At 47.4% G+C, this 20,256-nt stretch overlaps 13 protein-coding genes across 13 annotated transcripts; 6 read left to right on the top strand and 7 right to left on the bottom strand.

The window, feature by feature from the left end:
* Positions 1 to 16: 16 nt before the first annotated feature.
* Positions 17 to 1,781, top strand: VTP21DRAFT_4885 (uncharacterized protein; the record flags this gene model as incomplete). The annotated part of the gene is made up of 7 exons (XM_069395345.1): positions 17 to 103; positions 167 to 535; positions 628 to 919; positions 984 to 1,148; positions 1,220 to 1,377; positions 1,446 to 1,556; positions 1,623 to 1,781. 7 exons carry the CDS (start codon positions 17 to 19, stop codon positions 1,779 to 1,781), a joined length of 1,341 nt encoding a protein of 446 aa, XP_069248501.1.
* Positions 1,782 to 2,163: 382 nt separating this feature from the next.
* VTP21DRAFT_4886 (uncharacterized protein) lies at positions 2,164 to 3,313 on the bottom strand (the record flags this gene model as incomplete). The annotated part of the gene is made up of 6 exons (XM_069395346.1): positions 2,164 to 2,492; positions 2,566 to 2,721; positions 2,811 to 2,908; positions 2,976 to 3,047; positions 3,146 to 3,233; positions 3,304 to 3,313. The coding sequence occupies 6 exons, from the start codon at positions 3,311 to 3,313 to the stop codon at positions 2,164 to 2,166; spliced, it is 753 nt and encodes a 250-aa protein (XP_069248502.1).
* A 337-nt stretch (positions 3,314 to 3,650) lies between these two features.
* VTP21DRAFT_4887 (uncharacterized protein) lies at positions 3,651 to 4,328 on the bottom strand (the record flags this gene model as incomplete). The annotated part of the gene is made up of 2 exons (XM_069395347.1): positions 3,651 to 3,768; positions 3,844 to 4,328. 2 exons carry the CDS (start codon positions 4,326 to 4,328, stop codon positions 3,651 to 3,653), a joined length of 603 nt encoding a protein of 200 aa, XP_069248503.1.
* Positions 4,329 to 4,704: 376 nt separating this feature from the next.
* On the bottom strand, positions 4,705 to 6,179 carry VTP21DRAFT_4888 (uncharacterized protein; the record flags this gene model as incomplete). Its single annotated transcript, XM_069395348.1, has 4 exons — positions 4,705 to 5,436; positions 5,526 to 5,894; positions 5,954 to 6,091; positions 6,159 to 6,179. 4 exons carry the CDS (start codon positions 6,177 to 6,179, stop codon positions 4,705 to 4,707), a joined length of 1,260 nt encoding a protein of 419 aa, XP_069248504.1.
* Positions 6,180 to 7,005: 826 nt separating this feature from the next.
* On the bottom strand, positions 7,006 to 7,362 carry VTP21DRAFT_4889 (uncharacterized protein; the record flags this gene model as incomplete). Its single annotated transcript, XM_069395349.1, has 2 exons — positions 7,006 to 7,055; positions 7,128 to 7,362. 2 exons carry the CDS (start codon positions 7,360 to 7,362, stop codon positions 7,006 to 7,008), a joined length of 285 nt encoding a protein of 94 aa, XP_069248505.1.
* Positions 7,363 to 7,572: 210 nt separating this feature from the next.
* Positions 7,573 to 8,304, top strand: VTP21DRAFT_4890 (uncharacterized protein; the record flags this gene model as incomplete). Its single annotated transcript, XM_069395351.1, has 1 exon — positions 7,573 to 8,304. One exon carries the CDS (start codon positions 7,573 to 7,575, stop codon positions 8,302 to 8,304), a length of 732 nt encoding a protein of 243 aa, XP_069248506.1.
* Positions 8,305 to 8,556: 252 nt separating this feature from the next.
* Positions 8,557 to 9,631, bottom strand: VTP21DRAFT_4891 (uncharacterized protein; the record flags this gene model as incomplete). The annotated part of the gene is made up of 3 exons (XM_069395352.1): positions 8,557 to 8,637; positions 8,705 to 9,312; positions 9,397 to 9,631. The coding sequence occupies 3 exons, from the start codon at positions 9,629 to 9,631 to the stop codon at positions 8,557 to 8,559; spliced, it is 924 nt and encodes a 307-aa protein (XP_069248507.1).
* Positions 9,632 to 9,892: 261 nt separating this feature from the next.
* On the top strand, positions 9,893 to 10,526 carry VTP21DRAFT_4892 (uncharacterized protein; the record flags this gene model as incomplete). The annotated part of the gene is made up of 3 exons (XM_069395353.1): positions 9,893 to 9,940; positions 10,051 to 10,084; positions 10,162 to 10,526. The coding sequence occupies 3 exons, from the start codon at positions 9,893 to 9,895 to the stop codon at positions 10,524 to 10,526; spliced, it is 447 nt and encodes a 148-aa protein (XP_069248508.1).
* A 607-nt stretch (positions 10,527 to 11,133) lies between these two features.
* VTP21DRAFT_4893 (uncharacterized protein) lies at positions 11,134 to 13,147 on the bottom strand (the record flags this gene model as incomplete). Its single annotated transcript, XM_069395354.1, has 2 exons — positions 11,134 to 11,578; positions 11,649 to 13,147. The coding sequence occupies 2 exons, from the start codon at positions 13,145 to 13,147 to the stop codon at positions 11,134 to 11,136; spliced, it is 1,944 nt and encodes a 647-aa protein (XP_069248509.1).
* Positions 13,148 to 14,673: 1,526 nt separating this feature from the next.
* On the top strand, positions 14,674 to 15,576 carry VTP21DRAFT_4894 (uncharacterized protein; the record flags this gene model as incomplete). Its single annotated transcript, XM_069395355.1, has 5 exons — positions 14,674 to 14,743; positions 14,812 to 14,847; positions 14,940 to 14,983; positions 15,047 to 15,200; positions 15,293 to 15,576. 5 exons carry the CDS (start codon positions 14,674 to 14,676, stop codon positions 15,574 to 15,576), a joined length of 588 nt encoding a protein of 195 aa, XP_069248510.1.
* A 324-nt stretch (positions 15,577 to 15,900) lies between these two features.
* Positions 15,901 to 16,519, top strand: VTP21DRAFT_4895 (uncharacterized protein; the record flags this gene model as incomplete). Its single annotated transcript, XM_069395356.1, has 2 exons — positions 15,901 to 16,015; positions 16,098 to 16,519. The coding sequence occupies 2 exons, from the start codon at positions 15,901 to 15,903 to the stop codon at positions 16,517 to 16,519; spliced, it is 537 nt and encodes a 178-aa protein (XP_069248511.1).
* Positions 16,520 to 16,840: 321 nt separating this feature from the next.
* VTP21DRAFT_4896 (uncharacterized protein) lies at positions 16,841 to 18,403 on the bottom strand (the record flags this gene model as incomplete). Its single annotated transcript, XM_069395357.1, has 5 exons — positions 16,841 to 17,603; positions 17,694 to 17,861; positions 17,932 to 18,026; positions 18,087 to 18,326; positions 18,401 to 18,403. The coding sequence occupies 5 exons, from the start codon at positions 18,401 to 18,403 to the stop codon at positions 16,841 to 16,843; spliced, it is 1,269 nt and encodes a 422-aa protein (XP_069248512.1).
* Positions 18,404 to 18,565: 162 nt separating this feature from the next.
* VTP21DRAFT_4897 (uncharacterized protein) lies at positions 18,566 to 19,499 on the top strand (the record flags this gene model as incomplete). Its single annotated transcript, XM_069395358.1, has 5 exons — positions 18,566 to 18,799; positions 18,863 to 18,939; positions 19,014 to 19,078; positions 19,143 to 19,318; positions 19,386 to 19,499. 5 exons carry the CDS (start codon positions 18,566 to 18,568, stop codon positions 19,497 to 19,499), a joined length of 666 nt encoding a protein of 221 aa, XP_069248513.1.
* Positions 19,500 to 20,256: the final 757 nt, after the last annotated feature.

Raw genomic sequence — 20,256 nt, forward strand, 5'->3', positions numbered from 1 at the left:
TATAGGTTTAGACGTCATGACTGACGCCCTCATCCACGAGCTAAATGAACTGTTTCCTGGGCGGTCTAAGCAGATTGAGACATTGCACCGCTTACTAGGAGAGGTAATGGTGGAGCTCTTTCTATTTATGCATTCCCATATTTTCGTGACCGATGTTTCTTCTTAGCCATCGGATGTCACTCCACCCGCCATTTTTATCTACGGCCACTCATCCTCTGGCAAAACCACGGTTCTAAAACACCTTCTCGCACGCTCGCTTCCTCGAAACCAATTCGCGTTTATCAACTGTATAGAACGTCACACGCCGCGCCTCATCTACGAGCATGCACTCAACCAGTTAACGGGAACCCAACCCCGGCATGAAAACGACTATTGTGGATACACCCGATGCGAGTATTTCGACGATTTTGTAAGATTCTTGAAAGATGCATGCGGTGATGGAGTCGAGACACGATACTTGGTGTTTGATCGAGCGGAGCGTTTGAGAGATATGGCACCCACCTTCTTGCCCGCTCTTCTTAAACTTCCGGAACTGGTATTGTATATTCGCATGCGGATCCCGCACACTGAGTTCCACGTTGCTATCTCAACAATGTACTTATTGCTTCCCCCCCCCCCCTTCACTAGACCGGGAAAAACCTCTGCGTCATCCTCATCTCTTCAGTCGTCTGGGAAAAGTTCCGCGCCAAGACCGGGTCCTATGAGCCCTACCTTTTGCACTTCACAGACTACACCAAGCAGGATATTGCACAGATCCTCGCCAAAGACTGCCCTCCTGACCAGGATGTAGCGTTCTTCCTGCAATTTGTTGATGTGGTGTACGACGTATTCCACAAGAATTGCAAGGATCTGAATGAACTGAGACACTTGGTCGCCTTGCTCTTTCCTGTGTACGTGCAACCGGTGCTGGACTCCCGGGGTAGGATTGGTCTTACGCTACTCGGTTGTTTTCCCCCGTAACCAATTGTATCCAAACCTTTTAGTTCAGAAAACAGAGCATATCAAACTCTTTAAAATGGCACAGGAATATTTCGCGGAGGCGACCGACAAGCTGTATCTCCGCGAAATCTCCAGCGCCGAGTGGGTCAAACGCCCGCCCAATGCACCCTCCTCCACTCTTCGAGAGGTAACGGCGGCCAATGCTGGGTGTGAGTGTTCGAGCTGCTTCTTTCGTCGAGGATGCTTTGCCTTAACTCTTTTCCGATGACCATGTTTCTAGCGGGGGTCGAACTCCCCTACTACACAAAATTCCTCCTGATCTCCTCCTACATCGCTTCCTACAATCCCCCGCGGCTGGACATGCGCTACTTTGCCAAGGGGCGAGAGGAAAGGAAGGGGAAGGGGAAGCAGCGAAAGGAGCCCCAAACCGGTGGAAAGGTGCATTTTGAATTCTCCCCCTCTTGCCCCGGAATGACGTGTGTTTAATCGGATTTCTTCTTCATTAGCTGAGACAGCAGCTGTTGGGTCCAAAAGCTTTTCCGGTGGAGCGCATGCTTGCCATATTCTACAGCATCATCGAGGACCCGATTGACAACACGGTCGACATCCAAACACAGGTAAGCCCGTCTGCAAACACAAGAAGCCATCCCTATTCACCTCTCAACCGTGGCGCTTGTGCATAGATATCCTCTCTTGTCTCTCTCCGCCTTCTAATCAGAGTCACCAGCATGGACAGACTTGACACCATGAAACTCAAGTGCAACGCGAGCTTTGAGCTCGTCCGACAGCTCGCCCGCAGCTTACGATTCGACATAGAGCGATATTTGTATGATTTTTATTAGAGCTTGGTTCTTATCTTCATTGTCAATTGTACATAGTATCTTCTCTCTCAATACAATTCAAGGAGGGATTGGCTCCGACCCGATCCACTCCACCCCCTCTCCTCCTACCACAGGATGCACCCCGTGTCGCCTAGGGCACAAAAAGCCCCCGCGGCCGCGAAGGCTAGCTCCACCAATAGGCCATAATTCTATCGCTATGGCGCCACAAGAATATCAACCCTGCCCCTATGGCTATGAATAGGGGCGTCTTCTCCTGCAATGGCTTCAAGCGCTCGCCCAATAAGTCCACCATCAAGGACACTTGAGCCGGAGCATAACCCATACAAACGCAGACGCAAAAGCAAAAGCAAAAAAAAAAAAGCAAAGCAAAAAGCATTGTTAGTCATTCTCGATGGATCACACGTCCCTCCCTCCCCAACTTACATCCATTTAGTAGCATGGCACCCCGACCGAGCCCCCTTCTTACCCCAAGCTGCCGTTCCTCTTCCACTTGCAAATCGCGCATTAATGCCACGGTGAAGAGCACCGACGACTTTGCCTCCTCAAGCACTGCATTTCGATCCATGGGTAGCGTGTCCAAGGTCTCGCTGTAAGATTTACGGAACGCGACGAGATTGGGAATGTGTGGGAAATGGTACATGAGGGTCCCAGGGGTGGGGGGCGGAGGAAGGCCGAACGCCTTGGAGATACGCTTTGCAAGGGCAGGTCCATCTTGCGATAAGAGCGAAAGATTCGATATGCGTTATCAGCACATTACCATAATAGTCAAAGATTTCAGACGTACTTGTGAGATCGTTTAGATAACGGATCACGATGTAGGCGATCAGATAAGAGGGATCCTTGTCCGCTGCTTTATGGATGGTCTCAACGTATCTCTCCGTTGCCGGAGACATCGTCTTGACCCTCTCCTTCCATTTGTCACCGTAATAGAACTCGAGGTCTGAAATGAAGCCGAAAGTCGAGTTAGAAACAAAAAAAAAATAGCTGAAGAAAAAGGGGAGAGGCGAGCTGGCAGAAGGGGATTTCAACCTTTTTCTATCTGAGCCACGCGTGAGAGTTCATACGGATAGTAAAGAGGTTTGATGCAGGGATGCTCTTGGTGTCGGTCGAGCTCTTCCTCAAGCGCACTGGACAATTAGGTTTAGCCGCTAGAACCTTGCTACGAGCTAAATAAACCAACGCCGGGTCACTTACCGATAGATGTGATATTGATAAATATAGTAGACGGCAAAGACCTCACGGGTAAACTGCATAGAAGTGAACTTCCTATCGTCGCGAGAAGCGGAAAAGAGAGTGGGCGGGAGGGTGAGCAGCAAAAAACCTAAAAAACAGGCCCTTAGCAAGAGGGCAAGGGAGCACTTTACATGAATATGGCAATGTCCTCTTGGGTTATGTTTTTCCTCTCCTCCTCAGCCATTTTGAAGAAGAGCTTCATGAAGCTCTTGTCGTCCGCTAACATAACGGAACAAGAAAACGGTCAATATGGCCATCCTCCTGAAATAAGAGCAGGGTGAAGCACTACTTTGAGACATAATTGAGGTGGTTTGACAGGCAAGCTATGAAATTTTGGGAGACTTTTCTTTACTGTTTTCGTGAAGGGTATTTAAGCTCGAGCTGAAGAAGAAAAAAAAAGGTGGGGTGATGTTTGAGTAGGGACATTCTTTTTTCCCCAAGCAGTCACACGAGCCGGACACACGGAGCAACAAATAGATCTGATTGTGGAGCGGAGAGTTTTAGAATGGGTTCACAGGAACAAAAGCCTAAATCACTAGCATATGCACATGCGCCAATGATAAAGTGGAAGACAATGGAGATAGGAGAAGACGAAAAACATGTACAAGCTTATATACACAGAAATGCAGGCGATCCCTATATCGTCTGTTTTTTCCGTTTGCACGCGGCACTTTCCAACCGCATGTGTCTGGAGAGCGCATCAACGCGCGCAAACGCCCTCCCGCATCTTGCACACGCAAACGGCTTCTCTCCCCTAACCATCAAGAATCATCAGCCACCCACCCACACACACAGGATGTAGAGAAACACAAGAGGTTAGAATACATACGTGTGCAATTTAGAATGCCGATTTCGGTCATGCATCCGAGAAAATCGCTTCTCACAGCCTGGCCATTCGCATGCATAGGGTCGCTCGGCATTGTGCGTGCGAAGATGGGAGATAAGGTTGTAGTTGCGGACAAATGTCTTGCCGCATTGAGGGAAAGAGCAGTGGAAGCGACCTTCTCGGGCGCTAGCTATGGTTTGTTTCGGCGTGGTTAGGGAAGCTGCTAAGTCGGTGAAGCCAGCCCTGCTCGGCATTGTGGACTCGGCCGCCGGCTGCTGAGGCGAGGAAAATGGAGAAGTGGGGAGAGCTTCGGTGAGAGATTGGAGAAGTGCGGGGTCTAGGGTCGGAATAAGGGGTTCGCGAGCTGGCATGCAGTCCGTTAGCGGAGTGGGGTATCCCGAAAACATGGAGTGAGCCGACTTCTCTGATGGCTTTGCATCCATATTCATATACGACTGAGGTAATGAGCCTAATGTGTACATGGCCATTTCCAGGCGACGTCTGCTGGAAAAAAGAAAAAAATTATCTTCTCTAAATAAGTGTCATCCGTTTCATTAATGGGATCATTATTCCATATTAGGAAAATAAATTGTGACGCAACCGAAACGAAACTGCTCAGTCACCATGACCAAGTTTATTGATTTTTGCAGTGGGGGAAGAGTGAAGGGGAGAGAGGAGAAGAGGGGAAGCGAGAGGGAGAAATACAGCATAGAAATAGAATTCGTATAGAAAGATGCGATCAAAATGCCGAACAAAAGACCTCAACAAAAGAACGGGCAAGAATAAATCAAGAGAAAAGAGTTGAGAAATGAAAAGAAAAAAAAAAATGATATACAAACCAAAGAAGCAGAAGAAACCGCGCCCCTACTCCTCGTCGTAGTGTTTCCTCACCCACTTCCTCACAAACTCGCTAGCTCGCAAAAACTTTTTGCTCTGATATTTGCGAAATAGAGCCCCACATTCCCTGCCCGGCTGCCTTAAATAATCTAGCATCAGGTCCATGCAAGGCGTCAGCTCCTCTGCCGTGTACCCCGAATAATGGATCAAGTTCTTATTCCACCCCTCCCGCCTGAGCATCCGCCTGGCCAAGCAGAGGGACGACGCCGCCATCAGCGAGGGAGGAAGGCCCAGGAACCGGTGGTCCACCAGAGGCACCTCCATCAGATACTTCGCCAAGGTGCGGGTCTCCAGATCGTACCCCTCTGCCTTGCTTGCACGCCGAAGAAAATGCATCGGATTCGGGTAACATAACTTGAAGCCCAGAACTTGAAGCATGTATCGTTCCGCACGCAGAATCTCCTGCCAGGTGCACCCGTAATCGGATATATACGAGAAGGTGCGCACGGAGGGGGCCAAGATTTCCTCGTACTTGCACGCGATGAAGAGGGCCGTCAAGCCAACAAGCTGGAGCTTTGCTAGCGAGACGGTCTTATTGGAGAGAAAGCGATCCACGATGTTGACGGCAAGATAAAGAGTTTCCGGGAGGAGATGGAACTTAGCATGAACCTCAATCAACCACCCCACCAACACCTTCCTCGCGCTCCACGAAAAGTCAGTTTGGTGCTCGATGTAGTCCGGCGAAGGCAGCATCTCCTTCTACATCATCGAGGGGGAGGGGAAAAGGAAAAAGAAACTCAATAAACTATACCCACACCACCTCTTAACCAGCAACAGAGCATATATACCTCCAATTCCCTCATGTAGCCAAACACCTCTACTACATACTCAGAGACCATGAGCGGATCGTCCCAGTCGTCCGCATCCAAATCCTCCCAACCTCGATTTTCCTCCTCACCTTCGGCCGCAGCCCTTTCCTCACTCTTTGGTTTTTTGGCATGAAATCCAAGGTCACCCGCCACCGCCTCCTCCTCCGCATCTTCTTGCCTGTTACGCTTGACACCTTGGTGGGCTATCGCTCCAGCTGGTGCAGGCGCAGAAACCAAACTTTTAGAAATGGTGGAGGTGATCGTGGTGGTGACGGCCATCCCATTTATGGCTATTTTGGGATGGAGCGGACGAACCGCCAAAGGCTGGCGACTGGATTTCTGGATGTCCTAAGAAAAAATGGGATTCAGCGGTAGGGACCAATAGTACATAGGCACTGGTGATTTACTTTTGCATTGCTCTTATGCTCCAAGATACTGGCTCGACTTCTTATGGGTATCCGAGACTCGGGCTTATTGTATCTACTGATGGGGACAGCGGTAGTATTTTCATCGGTGGAGAACTGCTTTGCTGTACGAACGTGCGGCTAGCAGGTAAAGCGACGAGATTAATTGGACCCATGGTCCGCGAACAAAGTGTCTTGCTATACTCACCTGACGCCCAGCTAGACTCATTCTGTCTCAAGGTTAGAGAGTGAAAGCCAAGAAGTGAACGATGTCGATCATATAGAAACAAAACGATATCCAACAGTCGATGCGAGTGCTGCGGATCTCTTCACTCTCTTGCTGAGAATTGGAACAGGAAAAGGAGAAATGGGCAAGGGAGGCCGATGACCGTGTGGAAGGATAAATATTCCCTTGCACGAGGAGAAGAGAGTAAGGAGGAGAGGCCTCCATTTGGCAGAAAAAAATTAATTTTCGCGTTTTTTTAACGCGTGCCGATTGGTCGATGAAGTTTAATTAAGAGGTCAGCATCGGGCCTTGCATTGATTTGCCCCCCTCATATGACTCTCCTTTTAATATTCAGTCGGAAGGACGCGAGATTAATTCTCGTCCGGCTCCCTAATCGAAGAGGGCCCTGACGATGCGTTGAAATGGCGGTGGCCTGAGCCAAGGCTCTTTTCGGCATCGTCGCTGCCGCGAGGCAAGGACAGGGAAAAGGCGGGACGCGGTGATGCCAGCCGGCTGTGGTGATAGGCGTCAGGATTCAGCCTATCAACACGTCTTGCACATTTGTAAAAGAAAGTTTTCGTCCTATATTGGCCCAATGGTTGGATGGCGTTGGTTTTCAGGTGATTTAAGAAAAGATTCGTGTTAAGAACTACAAAGTATTTCGAGGGCTCGATGAATATTCGCAACCCCCCTCAGTGTTGTATATTTTTTACAATGGTTGCACCCTTGGAAGAAACCAACAAGAAATAAAAACCACAAGATGGTAGGAACGTAAAATAATAAAGAGATAAAGACCCGGCCTCAACCCAGAACCTCGACTGGAGCTCCCTTAGCCTTCAGCCTTTTTGATCTCCTCCGTTTTAGTGCTCTGCTTCACACCTACAAAATAAATATAAAAAAAGTTCAAGCATTGCCGCTCTGCATATGTTCATCAGTGATCCGATTTCATACTATTGGCACTCTTCTTATTGGCATAAAGATATGCTCCAGCAACCACGGCCGCAAGCAGAGCAATGGCCCCCGACTTGGGCCCGGTTCGCTGCTGCTCCTGGCCCTTGGTCTGGTGTGCCGACTGTTCGCCGACCTTGGGGCGAGCTGCGGAAGTCTCCGAGGTAGAGGCAAACCGAGCGGAGGAGCGTGGTAGTGAGGAGCGGGCGGTGGCGCGGATGATAGACTGAGGCAACATGGCTTAAATAGTAGGACCTTGCGAAATGGTTCGAATGATTTCAACAAATGAATTCAAGAGCGGCGGGCTACTTTTCAAGAGACAGATAGTCCGAGAAAACCGCCGTTTTATATTAGGAAAAACGAAGCTTTTGATCACGGCGTCCCTGTGACCGCTTTTTTTGGAAACTTCCTAACTCCTCTTCTCCTACACTATACCCTTTTCCGATTGATGAATAAGAGCTGGCTCCTCCATCTCCTTGCCGATTCTGCCCTCCCGACCGGTGGTTTTGTCGCCTCAGCAGGGCTTGAAAGCGCACATCAATCTGGCTTTGTTCGCTCCACTGATGACTTACGCCAGTTTGTCAATGCCTCAGCCGAACAGTGCGCATCAGGGAGTTTAGCATTCGTGAGGGAGAGCTGGCATCTGTCGAATCGCATCAACACAAACGGAGATGAGTCCCATGGGGAGGAGATTTTGAACGCTTGGACCCAGTTGGACAAAGAATTCGAAGCCACCATAAATAATGCGGTGGCGAAAAGAGCGTCTCTGGCCCAAGGAGCAGCTATGCTGACCCTCTACCTTAAATGCTTCGCTAGTTCCTCCTCCCCTCATGAAGCACTGATCACTCGTTACCGCCTTCTTGTTCGCAGGGAGCAAGCTCCGGGTCATCTTCCCGTCTGCTTTGGGCTAGTCTGTGCGGGCCTTGCCGTACCCCTCGACGAAACCCTACGGCTATTTATTTTCCTATTCGCGCGCTCCCTGTACTCAGCCGCCGTCAGACTCAATATCGTGGGCCCATATGAATCCCAGCGGCTGCTTCTGGAGACAGAAGCTTGGGCCGAGCAAGTTGTTGAGCGGTGGATGCATACACCGGTGGAGGAGGCTTGTCAGGTGAATCCTGTGCTGGACATGCTTCAAGCACGTCATGATATCCTCTATTCACGCGTTTTCAACTCTTGAGCAGCACAGTGGTATTTAATAGAGTAAAGACACAACCTGGACAATTACATATAATATGGAATGATATACACGGAGGTGGGTTTAGAGCGAGACATAAGTTCAAATGTACACTAATAGAGGTGGAGAAAAAGAGAAGAGCAACATAACATAGTGGGGAAGGAGTGAATGGTGATATGAAATAAAATATAGAAATGATCAAGAAGTTGAGCAAAAACGCGTGCCTAAATTTATATGATCTGAGAGCTGTTCTAGCTAGACCTCTTCCGTGGCCAGGTCGAATTGGTCGATCTCTTCAAAGTGTCGCTTCACATCAGCAAATTTATTCCTTGCAATCTAAGAATAATGAATGGACCCATGAAATCTTGGCCGTCATCGCTTTACAAAGGGTGGACTAGATTACCTTTCTGCCTTGATGCCCGGCTGCGAGCCCTTCATCGCGCCCATCCTCCTTCTGCTTTGTTTTTGACTTGGGCTTCGCCTCCTGCCTACGCTTCACCAAGGTCCGCTTCTCTTTCGCCCCACCCTTACCCCGCGGTCCACTCTTCCCTCCTCCTCTTTCTCCCCTCCCTCTGGCTACGTGTCGTTTGGTCGACCTCCATTCCCCATCCGATTCGCCCTCATCATGGCTGCTTTCGCCAAAAATGCTCCCATTGGCTTTTCGTCGTCGTGGCAGCATCTCGACTAGATCGTCCGTCTTCAGAGCACGCTGTCGACCTTTTTTCTTCGGTGGAGGCGACTCGAGTCGAAGGGACGGAGGGGGCGGAGTCAATTCGGAAGCGTCGGAGGAGGTCGGAGTGAGAGAAGAGAGCGAGAGTGGGGAATCAGCTCGCGAGGAAACTGGCATAGAAGTTGAAGATGGGTCGGTGGTAAGCGGTGTGTTAGGGATGGGATTGAGTTGGCGAGGGGTTTGTTGTTGGGAGTGCAGGAGATTCGTCTTGTCACGGCCAAAGGAGCTAGAAACTCCTTGGGATAGATCTTTGGGCGTCTTTGATGCTTGATTTGGTTTGACTTCCAAATATATGAAGGAGAAAGAAAAATGATCAGACAAAGTATCGTAAATATATGCTATAATATTTTATGCATAATATTTACGCTCTGGGTTTTCTGCATTCATTTCACCCAAGATCTTCTCAATCACATCCTCCGGCAGCAACTCCTTCTTCTCCTTGTCCGCTTCATTGGCTAGAAAGCGCTGGCGCGCGGATCGCCGGGGTGCTTTTTGAACGGGCTCATTCTCCTTATTTCCATTGGTGCTGTCGAGGGCATTTGCGCGGGTCCAGCGAGATCGGAGAGACCTCGTGGCAGAAGATCGCGTGTTCGAGGCCATCCGTATGCGCTGGAGCTATCCAATATTTGCCTTTCTTCCAGCACTCGCAATTTTCCAAAAGCTAAATGAGTGGCGCGGTCAAAGCAATGTTCGATCAGCAAAAAAATAACCATGTACTATTGATTTGTGAATTCAATTTTGAAAAAAAAAATAAAAATAAATATATCTATATTATAACTTTTTTTATTGCTTCAATCACCTTACATTGCAAGATTACACCTCATTACCCTTAAAGGATTCGAATCATACCTCATTGATACGATGTCTTTGACTCACCGCCTTGGTAATTTACTGATGCGCAACACACGCGTAAATATAATTTTCTTTTTGTTTTTGACGTTGAATCTCGGCGCGTCTTTTGAGTTTTGAGCAATAATCTCTCAATCTACCGATAAGTATTAATAAATTTTGTCCTGTAGGCATTCTCAACAACTGCATCAAGATCCAACAATGGTAATTTCACCATTGCTGCTCTTTCTTGCCTCTTCATCATGCTCACCCTTCTTTAATATTCTATTTTTATTACGCAGTCAACCGTGCCTTTCTGGTTGGATATGTTGGCGCCGATGCCGAGGTTCACACGCTTCCTGAGGGTGATCGCAAGTACATGACCTACACTGTCGGCACCTCTGAGACGCATCGCGACAAGGATGGCAATTTGGTCAAGACGACCCAATGGCACCACATAGTCAACTTCAATCAAGCGGCCATTGAGTGGCTGCCCAATAAGGTGAAGAAGGGCGCATTGGTTTGTGTGCAGGGTCCGATCCAGTACCGCAGTTATGTAGATCGCAACGGAGTCCAAAGAACGAGCACAAGCATCCTGCAGGATGAGCTTTCAGTATTGAGATTGCCGAAGCAGAAGGAGGCAGGCGAAGGGGAGCACCAAGAGTAGGCCAACCTTTGCCCCTCTCCTCTCTTCCTGTCCCCTTTTTCGAGCTTTATTTTCTTTATGTGTGTTTTATTTTATGTTTGCTTACGAACCGCTAGCTAGCTGAGTACTTGTGTGTTTTAGTTGATTATTTTTATTTTCTCGAGTTTATATTTTATTTCCGCAGTATAATAATTCTCATTTGTTTTTATGTGATTTATCTTCGAATCACTCTAACAGCTGCCTTCTCCCGGCAACACTATTTCATCCAGCTCAAGTATAAGTTTATCAAACATGATATAAAAAGAAAAGCCAAAAACAGGAAAGAGCCTGTACTTTGGCCATAAAAAGAAAAACGAGGAATACAACATGAGAGAGGGGTGGGAGATGGGGGGTGAGAGAGAAATGAAAGAGAGAAAGAAATTGCATCCAATCTCACTAAAGATATTAAACGAAGGAATTAAATAACCATAAGGCCAAAGTTCTAAACAGGAAATAAAAAAATGGTGCAGTGAAAAGGAGGAAAACAGAAGAGGAACCAAACCGTAAGAAAAGAGAGAAGCATCTTACAAATGGGAAGAATACGAACAAGGAAAAATCGAAAGCGCGTGGAATGTTGTGAAAGAATACACTATTTCAGTTTCTCTCCGTCGGATGTATACACAGGTATTGTCCGCCCCCCTTCGTCCTCTCTTCCCCCGACCTTGATCTTCGAGGAGAGCTGCCACCGTAATTGACCCACTCTCAGCGCCTCCACATATTCGCAGGGTAAATGGTCGTTGAAGAAAAACGGAAACACCAGGCGCTCCGCCAGCCGCAACCAACTTTCCTGAGGCATTCGCAGCAAAATATGGTGGTTCAAGAGGCCTGAGGGGTGCAGATAGGAGATGCCGCGGGGCGAAACCGGCTCATCAGTGATTGGGTCGGGAGGATAAAGGGTGATGTTGCGAGCGCTATCGATGAAGACGAGCGTGCCCGGAGGGATGGCGTAGCTCCACCATGCGGGGACGCGTGCGACCACATCATTGTTGTGGACATGGTGGAAGAATTTGGAGGTGAGGGCCCGTCCGAATATTCTAATAGTGAAAGAGAGTGTGTGAGAGGCAACCAAGGCAACACCCGTCATCCTCTTTTCTTGATGCTAACCTTGAGTGCTCGAAATCGCCGATCTTCGGTTGACCATACGTATACAGACCCTCAAATATATCCAGGAGCGGGCTGTTATACTGAACCATTTTCGCTACGAACACGCTTGCCAATCCCCCACCCAGACTATGACCCGTGATATACAACCGTTTTCTGCCGCGCCTTCGGTCGAACCGGATCGATCCGCGCCGCGGTCGATAGTATGCATGGTTTCCATTGCCGAGGATCACGCCTCCTGTGCTCTCGTCATCGGAAGAGGAATTGTCGTGGAGCAGCTCTGTAGCACCCGGGTAATCTCGCTCCACCAAGTTCAGGATCCAGTTTTCAGCCTGTGCATAGGCACTCTCCCAGGGCACCTCCGTGCCGAGAAAGCGGTGGTCAACCGGCTCGCGGACGTGGCGTAACACGCTCACAATGACAAACTCGATGAGCTGCACGGTCGCACGCAAAGCTGTCTTGATGGTTCGCTGAAGGGAAGTGTTGGAGAGCTCGATATTGAGGGTGGAGGAGCGTGGGGTCACCTTGGACGGATCCGGCGGCTCACCCAAGGCCTGGTCGAAGCCACCATGGACTCTGCCCATCTGCCCGTGATAGGGGGAGACCAGCGGCTTCAACCGGTGCTGCAAGTCGGTCGAAAGGTGCTGCAAATTTAGGGGCTGCGACCCCCTGAATACAAGCACGATGTCGTCTCCCTTCTCCACGATGATCCCACAGGTATTCTTGTAGGCAATTGGCTTCAGTGTCGACATATCAAAACCACCATGGCGCTCCAATTCATACTTAATCACAGGAAGATCTTCATACGATAATTTGGAGAGCATGGCCAGCGTGAAAGCAATTGTACGAGAGTAAAATGGCATTCGAGGCACTAGATGGCTTCCTTCGAGACGTGCCAATCGGGCCGCTTCGGCAAATTCGTTGGCTATTTCCTCGTCCTCCAGGGCGGCCTTGGAATCATCGAAAAGCCCTAGAGGCTGAAATCGCGTGTCACATGCATTGACGAGAGAAAAGGGCCGACCAGTCGGGGCGTGGTGTCCAACAAACCGCTTCAGCACCGCCCGGACCATGGCATCGCCTGTCAAGAGCAAAATAAACCAAATGAAGAACAAGATTCTCAGAAACCATCCTGAGATCTCTGCTATGACGGGCACCCTTGACAAGAGCCGCGCGATGGGGGTCACCACCATGGCTACCGTGGTGAGCACGCGGAGGACAAGCGGAGTAGCAAAGTTGACTATCTTGAAGGAGAGATAGACAATGAGGCCACCCCCCAACAGGAGGAATACCAAAGCAAACCACGAGAAGGCGAGCCAGTACCGTTCCGCGGCTACCAGCCAGAGTCCGAAGGTGAGCCCGAGGATGCCGAGGAAGGGAAAGAGGGCATAGTCCCAGCTCATTCGGCTCGACGTCCGTCGAGAGCGCTTCTTAGCTGTGGGAGAGGCCTTGGAGTTGGACGAAAAGGAGATGGAGCTCAATGATTTCTCATTGTTATCCGCCATTAAAATTAAGAATGCAACCAGATCTATTAAGAGCAAGTGAGAATTTGCCCCAATCTTTTTGTACTGCTCTCTGAAATCGGTGGCTCTGATTCATAGTCATATGCTCCGATAGAGCAAAGGTCAAGCCGCAGGTTCCCTGACTATGCCCAGCAATTTGGACTATATAACAAAAAATCCAGCCCTCCGGCTCTGTGTTGGTAAGGAACGAGGCCTGAGCCAACACGGAGTAAGGATGGAATAACAATCATAGTAGATCCCCAAAGATAAGTCCTGCTGCTTAGGCAATATATGGGCACGATGCCGCTTGCTGCATGAGTTGGAATCCTAGTTATCTAGGTTTTTAATAGAATAAGATTCTTTGAACTGATTACAAAGATGCGGGTTAAAGAATGCGTCCATTGGGAGGCAACTATGCATACCGAAAACCAGGATGGTAACTGCGATGCGACTATCGATACAGGTAAGAATGGATGTCAGGTGTCGGCCTTACTGTACTTTAACAGCTTATCTCTAAATGCAATATTTTTATCTAGTAGGGCTAAAAAAAATTATCTGCGTAGTGCTATAATGAATCACTCAACCTCCTGCATCGTTTCGAATGCATGGGAATAACTATGGAGGATATCTGAACATGTCTTGGCATTGGAGCACTGGTTGTTGATGGCAGCTTTCATTTTTCATTAAAATTTGCCAAGATCTACTGTATATTCGCCGGCGTTATTCATAAATTAAGCTTATCCTAGAGGCTTCATGTGTTATCCCATTCGCTATGCAGCCTATATCTTGGTTATGACTATTAGGGACCTTGGGGAAGGCAAAACTTTTCATATAGAGTCTTTGGATACTAGATGATACAAAACCGGAGATACTCCCATATTTACGCTACCTATTGTGAAGGGCTGCTAAGAGGATTAGCCCGGCATCTTAGTGATAGACGCCAGTTTATATAAGGTTTAGCGGCTAGTGAAAGATGGAATAAATTTCAGGGATTATTAAATTAACTATTGAGAGGAGAGTGTTATTTGTGGGCGAGGGTTGACTATCAAAAGTATTATTCAATAAGAGCGGGGACGGTTTAGCATGGAGCATCATCAGTATATTTAGCACTAGATTTGCTTAAATCTATGCTATATATCGCTCTTATACGACAGACGGCAGAGACTATATACATTATTTTATATTATTTATTATATCCTGATAACCCTTCTTGTTTAAAGTGAATAGATTGGGGGAAATTGTTAGCTAAAAGTCTAAAACTAAAGCTTTTGATGAAGAGATTCTTTTGTATCAATCTTTTCGTATATATGTTCAGCCAGAAAATTTGCCTTTGCTCTAGTTCAACCCTTGTCAAGGTCAACTCCAATTTACAAGTATATCTTGTCACTAAAAAAGGGGAAAGGGGCTCATAAGCCACCATATCTGTCTGTGCTCCATTTTTCTCAAAGCTGAGCGCGTAATATTATATATCCCGATCAACCCATCATATAATCAATTGTTGCCGTCTCTCCTATCATCATATAATCATCATGGGACTAATGTTCTTATTAGCATACGCGGGTCTGGGGATCGCATTTTTATTCGCTACACTTAGTCTTGGTATTGTACCTGTAAACTGGTTTGCGAACCATCTCTAACTAGAATACCCCTTTTACTTTCGGTGGTAGCTTGCGGGCTATACTATCTTGCAGAGTTAGTGGAGGGTAAGCTAGATCGCGTGAATACACTCTTATAATCTCTTTGAAACTTTTCATAAGGCTGACTTATGCTTTATGATCGTGATTTTGGATTTCAGAGTATACGGTGATGACCAAAAAAGTCATTACGTGGATTACATGGGTAGACGGGCTATATTTTCCCGGACGCTTCACGCGCCGAATCTAACTGGGGTTATACTATTAGACTATCGCAGCATTACATGTGATTCTCTGGATTTCCGACCGCTTGCCCACGTTTAACGTGTTGTTTGGACTATTATCGTTGGGAGTTTACAGCCTAAACCTACGAACCTTCCCATTCATCAAACTGTCAAGCCCGGCGTTTATTCTTAGTTGCGGTACACCATCCCATCCTCGTGGTTTTTCCCCCCTGGTTGATATACTTACTAACGATTTTCTTCGGGATTGCTCTTTTCTCTCAACATCATAGTCTTCACTCTAGCCGATCACTTCATGTGGTTCAAGTATTTCACCAGCCACTACTACAGCTTTAGCGAGGTGGCCTCCTTCTTTGGATTGTGTGTATGGCTCGTGCCATTTGCATATTTCATTTCATTAAGTGCAAATGATAATGCACTTCCCCATTTCGATCCTCGAGTCCACAACCCTGACGCGCTTCCGTCGGTGGTGAAAACAGGGCTCGTGAAGCAAATCCTAAATTTCGTCTTGCGAAAAAAGGACGAAGGTTTACCCTCGCAGCAAAAAGACATGTAATAGAGGAAGTTATGGTCTGGAGAGAGGGGGAAAGAGGGGATATAGGATGAGAGGAAAACTTAGAGTGTGATACTATTATTATTCAATTGTTTTTTAACTGTGTAATACTTGCGTGCGCTATTTGACATTACTATAAAACTACGGCATGACAATAAGTTGTATTTAAGCCATCTATTTCCTTAATTTGAGTCAAATCCTCAATAGGTCCCCATCCGTATTACTAAGACTCGGGTGGCGCATTGGTAACGGATGACATATAAAATAGGGGGAAATTGAAATGAACGGCAAGTCAAAATACAAACTTAGATTGATAATAGATTGATAATGGATCGCCTCAAAGTGCCATTGTTGGGTGGTTTTCTTGCACCTAGTGTTCGCCCGCCGCCTCCCTTGGACGAAAAGATAGATTCTCCTGTCAATATTATTCCCGATCTAGACGGTATTTTATCCGATGGCGGTGATCGCCCGGTTTATTTATGAATCCATGATGATGGGTCGCTCATTTGATTATATCTTTTTAGACTCCCCCGCTGCGTTTCCCTCACCCGATGGCCCACAAATGAGAGCGCCTACACGCATCCCAAATAGCACCGGCCCTCGTACTCGTCATCGGCAAAAAATTGTACTTCCTCCCGGATCTTCTCCTCTCGACTGGGCTCGCCTCAAATCGAGCGGCGCCGATTTACGTGCGGGCCACACTACTTTGGGCCGTTATACTCTTGAGGATCTCAAACAGCACAAGACAGTTGATGACTGCTGGACAGCCATTCAGGGGAAGGTGTATAATCTGACTCCTTATGTTCGATTTCATCCGGGCGGGGAACGGGATCTACTTAGGATCGCAGGCCGGGATGGAACCAAGCTGTTCCTGAGTACCCACGCATGGGTGAATGTAGAGATATTATTAGACAAGTGCTTAGTAGGTTTCTTGGTGTCGGAATAAGCCAATAGACCCATACCCTCTGTTTTTATATTCCCTCTCCTGATGTGTTTTCGCACAACATTAAGCGGGGATCTCTTCCTCCATTGTATTCTAGTCCCAAGCTCACTGCTCTGAGGCCGTTGCCTTGGCTCAAGGCATCCATACCTTCCTCCCCCACCATTTCCCCTCTCTTCTCTAGTCAATCCTCAATTAAAGCATTATCCCCCTCTCGTCAAGGATATATTTAATATTTTCTATTGTTTCAGTTTATTCCATTTATAATACAGGTTCTTTTGAGTACTTTACATACACTCCTTACCCATTTGCCTAACGAGATGCCTCCTAAAATCGAGGGGGGTAAAGAATTTCCTTGAGGTTACTCCGCCATCCCTGGTCATAGAGGTTCCCAACTTGCGACTGGTGGGTCACTCTGACAGATCCTCGCGGCAGCAGCCCAGAAGAAGAGGACAAGGTTGGTGTGGAAGAGGTGGGAGAAGCGTGTTGAGGTTGAGGGCTAGGTTGTAGGATCACGAGCCTTTTTCTTTTTTTATCGGCTGCCCGGTGCTGTGCTTCTGTGTTTCCCTTGCGCCGCCGCCGACCTTTATGGGTTGCTAATCCTTCCGCCTCGCCCACGTTGCCTTCATCGAACACATAGTACACTCGCCCCATGGCTATCTCCTCGTCAAGATCCTCCCACTTGAAAATCTCGTTCGTAGTCATCCCTTTCCAGGCCATAACCCACACCTGGTACCAGAAGAAAACCCCTACGACCACGGCGGTGACTCCCGCGAAAATCCCAATCGACCCCAATATTCTATACCGATACAAGAGGAAAACAAAGGACTGGAACAGGCTCAACTGCACGTGGCGGCCGGTCCCAGAGTCGACGAAATAAGATCTAGCAAGGTGATGTTCATCGTATTTGGCTCGGTATATTTGCCCCACAAGATACATGCCGTAGTAGCAGATATGCTGGATAGAGGCGAGGAAGAGAAGAAAGTATCGGGCGTTGTTTGCTCCAATGCATGTATTGACCCAGCCGCAGTGATGGTCGAATTTGGCAACGCAGCGGTTGCAGATAGAGCAATGTTTGGAACGAGGAGGTCTAGTGTGCCAAGATAAAATTCATCAAAAGAACCATCAGCGCCACCTCATTATAGGTCATGTGTAAACCATGACAGGAAAGAGTGCATACTTTTGGAAATTACACGTTCGACACATACGCGGTTCATACAGCACGTAGTCATAATCATAGGCCTGCAACCATTTCTCCACATTCTCCGGAGTTATAAATCCTGGATCTGCTGCGCATACCAAATAAAAGGACCCGTATATATAGACAATAAAGAGGGGTATAATGAATCTAGAAACGCAATGCAACGAGATGGATATTCAATCCACAGATCAAAAATAAGACAGAGACATCTATTTACTTATGAATGGAGGAAAGATAAGGGCCTGGTATCTCGTTCCACCCCGTGCTCAAGAATCCAACAATGAGTAAAGTAATAAGAAATAGGTATACTATCTATTGAATAGGTCAGTCAATGAAAAAAGTCCAGAAAATGCGGCACATCGACTCTCATACCTGAAGAATAGGATTGCGTGAGTCACAGCAATATACCCATGAGTTTTCTAGACTGCTCATGCACCCAACACTGCATGTGCTTCTTAGCAATTTCACGGTGAAGGCGGGAAGCCCCTCCGTCAACCACAGATATAAAGACCCGATAGGTCCGTCGCGAAAATACACTGATTGACCAAATAAGAGCACAAAAAGAATGAATGCTATTACTGCGAAGTAAGCGATGAGGATGAGCACTATATTCTGGAGAGAGATGATGATAGATCGTAAAATGCAAAAGTTCCCATCGTACTGGCGTAAAGGGCGAGCACTCTTACCATGACAGATTGAAGGAAATGAACAATAATTTCTTTAACGGAACAAAATAAAGGAGTATTTTTAGCCCCCAGCTCTATTTTAAGGAAATAAGCACGTCAAAAGAAAGCTAGATGTTCTCTCACCTAATTTCCGCCCGCATTTCTCCTCACTTGAATAAAATCAAAATGTCCCTGAATCAATCCTTCCAACGCTGGCACACTCTCGCTACCCCGCTTGGTGCCGATCTTGCTCCCTTGCTCCAAGTCATGGCCCTAAATTCCTCAAATAGCCCCGAGCTTGCTTCCAAAATTGTGGAGACAAGACTGAATGAAATAGAAAGCGAAGAGGACAAGGTTTTATTTCTAACACGAGTAAGGGAAGCAGTTCTGAAAGGAATGTTGTTGAGTGGCGTCCCAAGAGTAAGTTTATTGTGTCCTATACAGATTAAAGCTTGTAACAGCAGGTCTCCCGTGGTTGTGTAGGTGATTAACACGTTGAGCCATATCTCAGGGGTGGTGGATCCTTCTCTCATGGAAAAACTTCCAAAGGAATCCACCAAGTAATAAAGCCGGATGCCCGCCTTTAATATATTTGCAATGTTTAATAATCCCCGGGACTTTATTCTTCTTTCAGGAAAATTACGAGCATGGAGGATTTCGCAAGAATCCACGCGAGGGGAGACAGTTTCTTCGACAAAGGCAGGCCGACAGTCGACTAGAATTAGTCCTATGCTCTGGCTGATGATTCTCTTTCTGTCTTCAGTGTATGGCAGTCAGGCGACCAAAGTACGCGAGGTGCTCCGAGGCTATAATCCCGATCTCATGGATTTCGTGCAAGACAGCTACGGGCGTTACCTGTCCGACGAGCGCCTGTTGAGCAGTGTGGAGACGGAGCTCTGCGTCATTGCCGCGCTGGTACCCATGGGTGTGGAGCCACAGGTGAGAAGCCTCGCACAAGCTTTTTAATCCTAGGATAGAAGGATGCACGCTGATGTATTTCGATTAGCTGAAATCACATTGCATCGGCGCAATGAACGTTGGGGCAACCAAGGAGCAGGTGGAGACGGTGCTCTCTCTTGCGAAGGCGGTGCTGCAAGACGTCCAGGAGCGTCGCCAGTAGACGCTGTCGGCTAGAGAAAAGCCGAAGCTATAGAGCAGGCAAGGCCTATACGGTGTATTAGAATAGAATTAAGTAGGATAGAATAGGATTAGCTTCATCCACAAATAAAGATTTCCATTGTTGCAAAGATGGCGAGGAACACGTTTGAATTGTGCATCTTATTCCTCTTCATTACTTGATTCTGGGCCATTTGAGGCTTGGACAGCCTGATCGGGCGATATGCTTTTTTTTTTAATTTTCGTATATTTGGCAGTGATGCTTAGGTGGCTTTTTTTTTCCGGCATCCTTCACGCGCGGAAAGACATATTAATGCAATCAAAGGACTAGGGCGATGAGGAAAAAAGAAATCCAAAAAAAAAACTGGTGTCTCTCCACTATTCCCCTCCCGCGGCCTCCCAATTAATTTCCCAACCGTGCTCTCCCCACTTGGGCTCCTCTCCTGCCTGCTGTATGGTGTAAGGTTGTGTGGATATCCAACAGATGCCATTTCGGATCTCCACTTGTATGTTTCCTTTTATATACTCTATTATTTTCCCTTTTAATTCTTGTTCCTTCCGCTCCTAGGCTGACGGTGTAAGAGGGGAAAACGAAACCCGTATTTGTGTTGTGGTTACCGTTTACATATATACTCTTATAGAAACAGAGGAAAAAGAAGATTGTTTATATTTTTAACTTTCCCTGCAAGTCGCTTCCCCCCCCCCCTATTTTCTTTTTCTTTTTCTCTTTCTTCCTCTTTCTCTTGCATTGCTTCCTTCTC

Source organism: Calcarisporiella thermophila (genome assembly GCF_041956535.1).
Source record: "Calcarisporiella thermophila strain CBS 279.70 unplaced genomic scaffold VTP21scaffold_20, whole genome shotgun sequence".
Lineage (NCBI taxonomy): Eukaryota > Fungi > Calcarisporiellomycota > Calcarisporiellomycetes > Calcarisporiellales > Calcarisporiellaceae > Calcarisporiella > Calcarisporiella thermophila.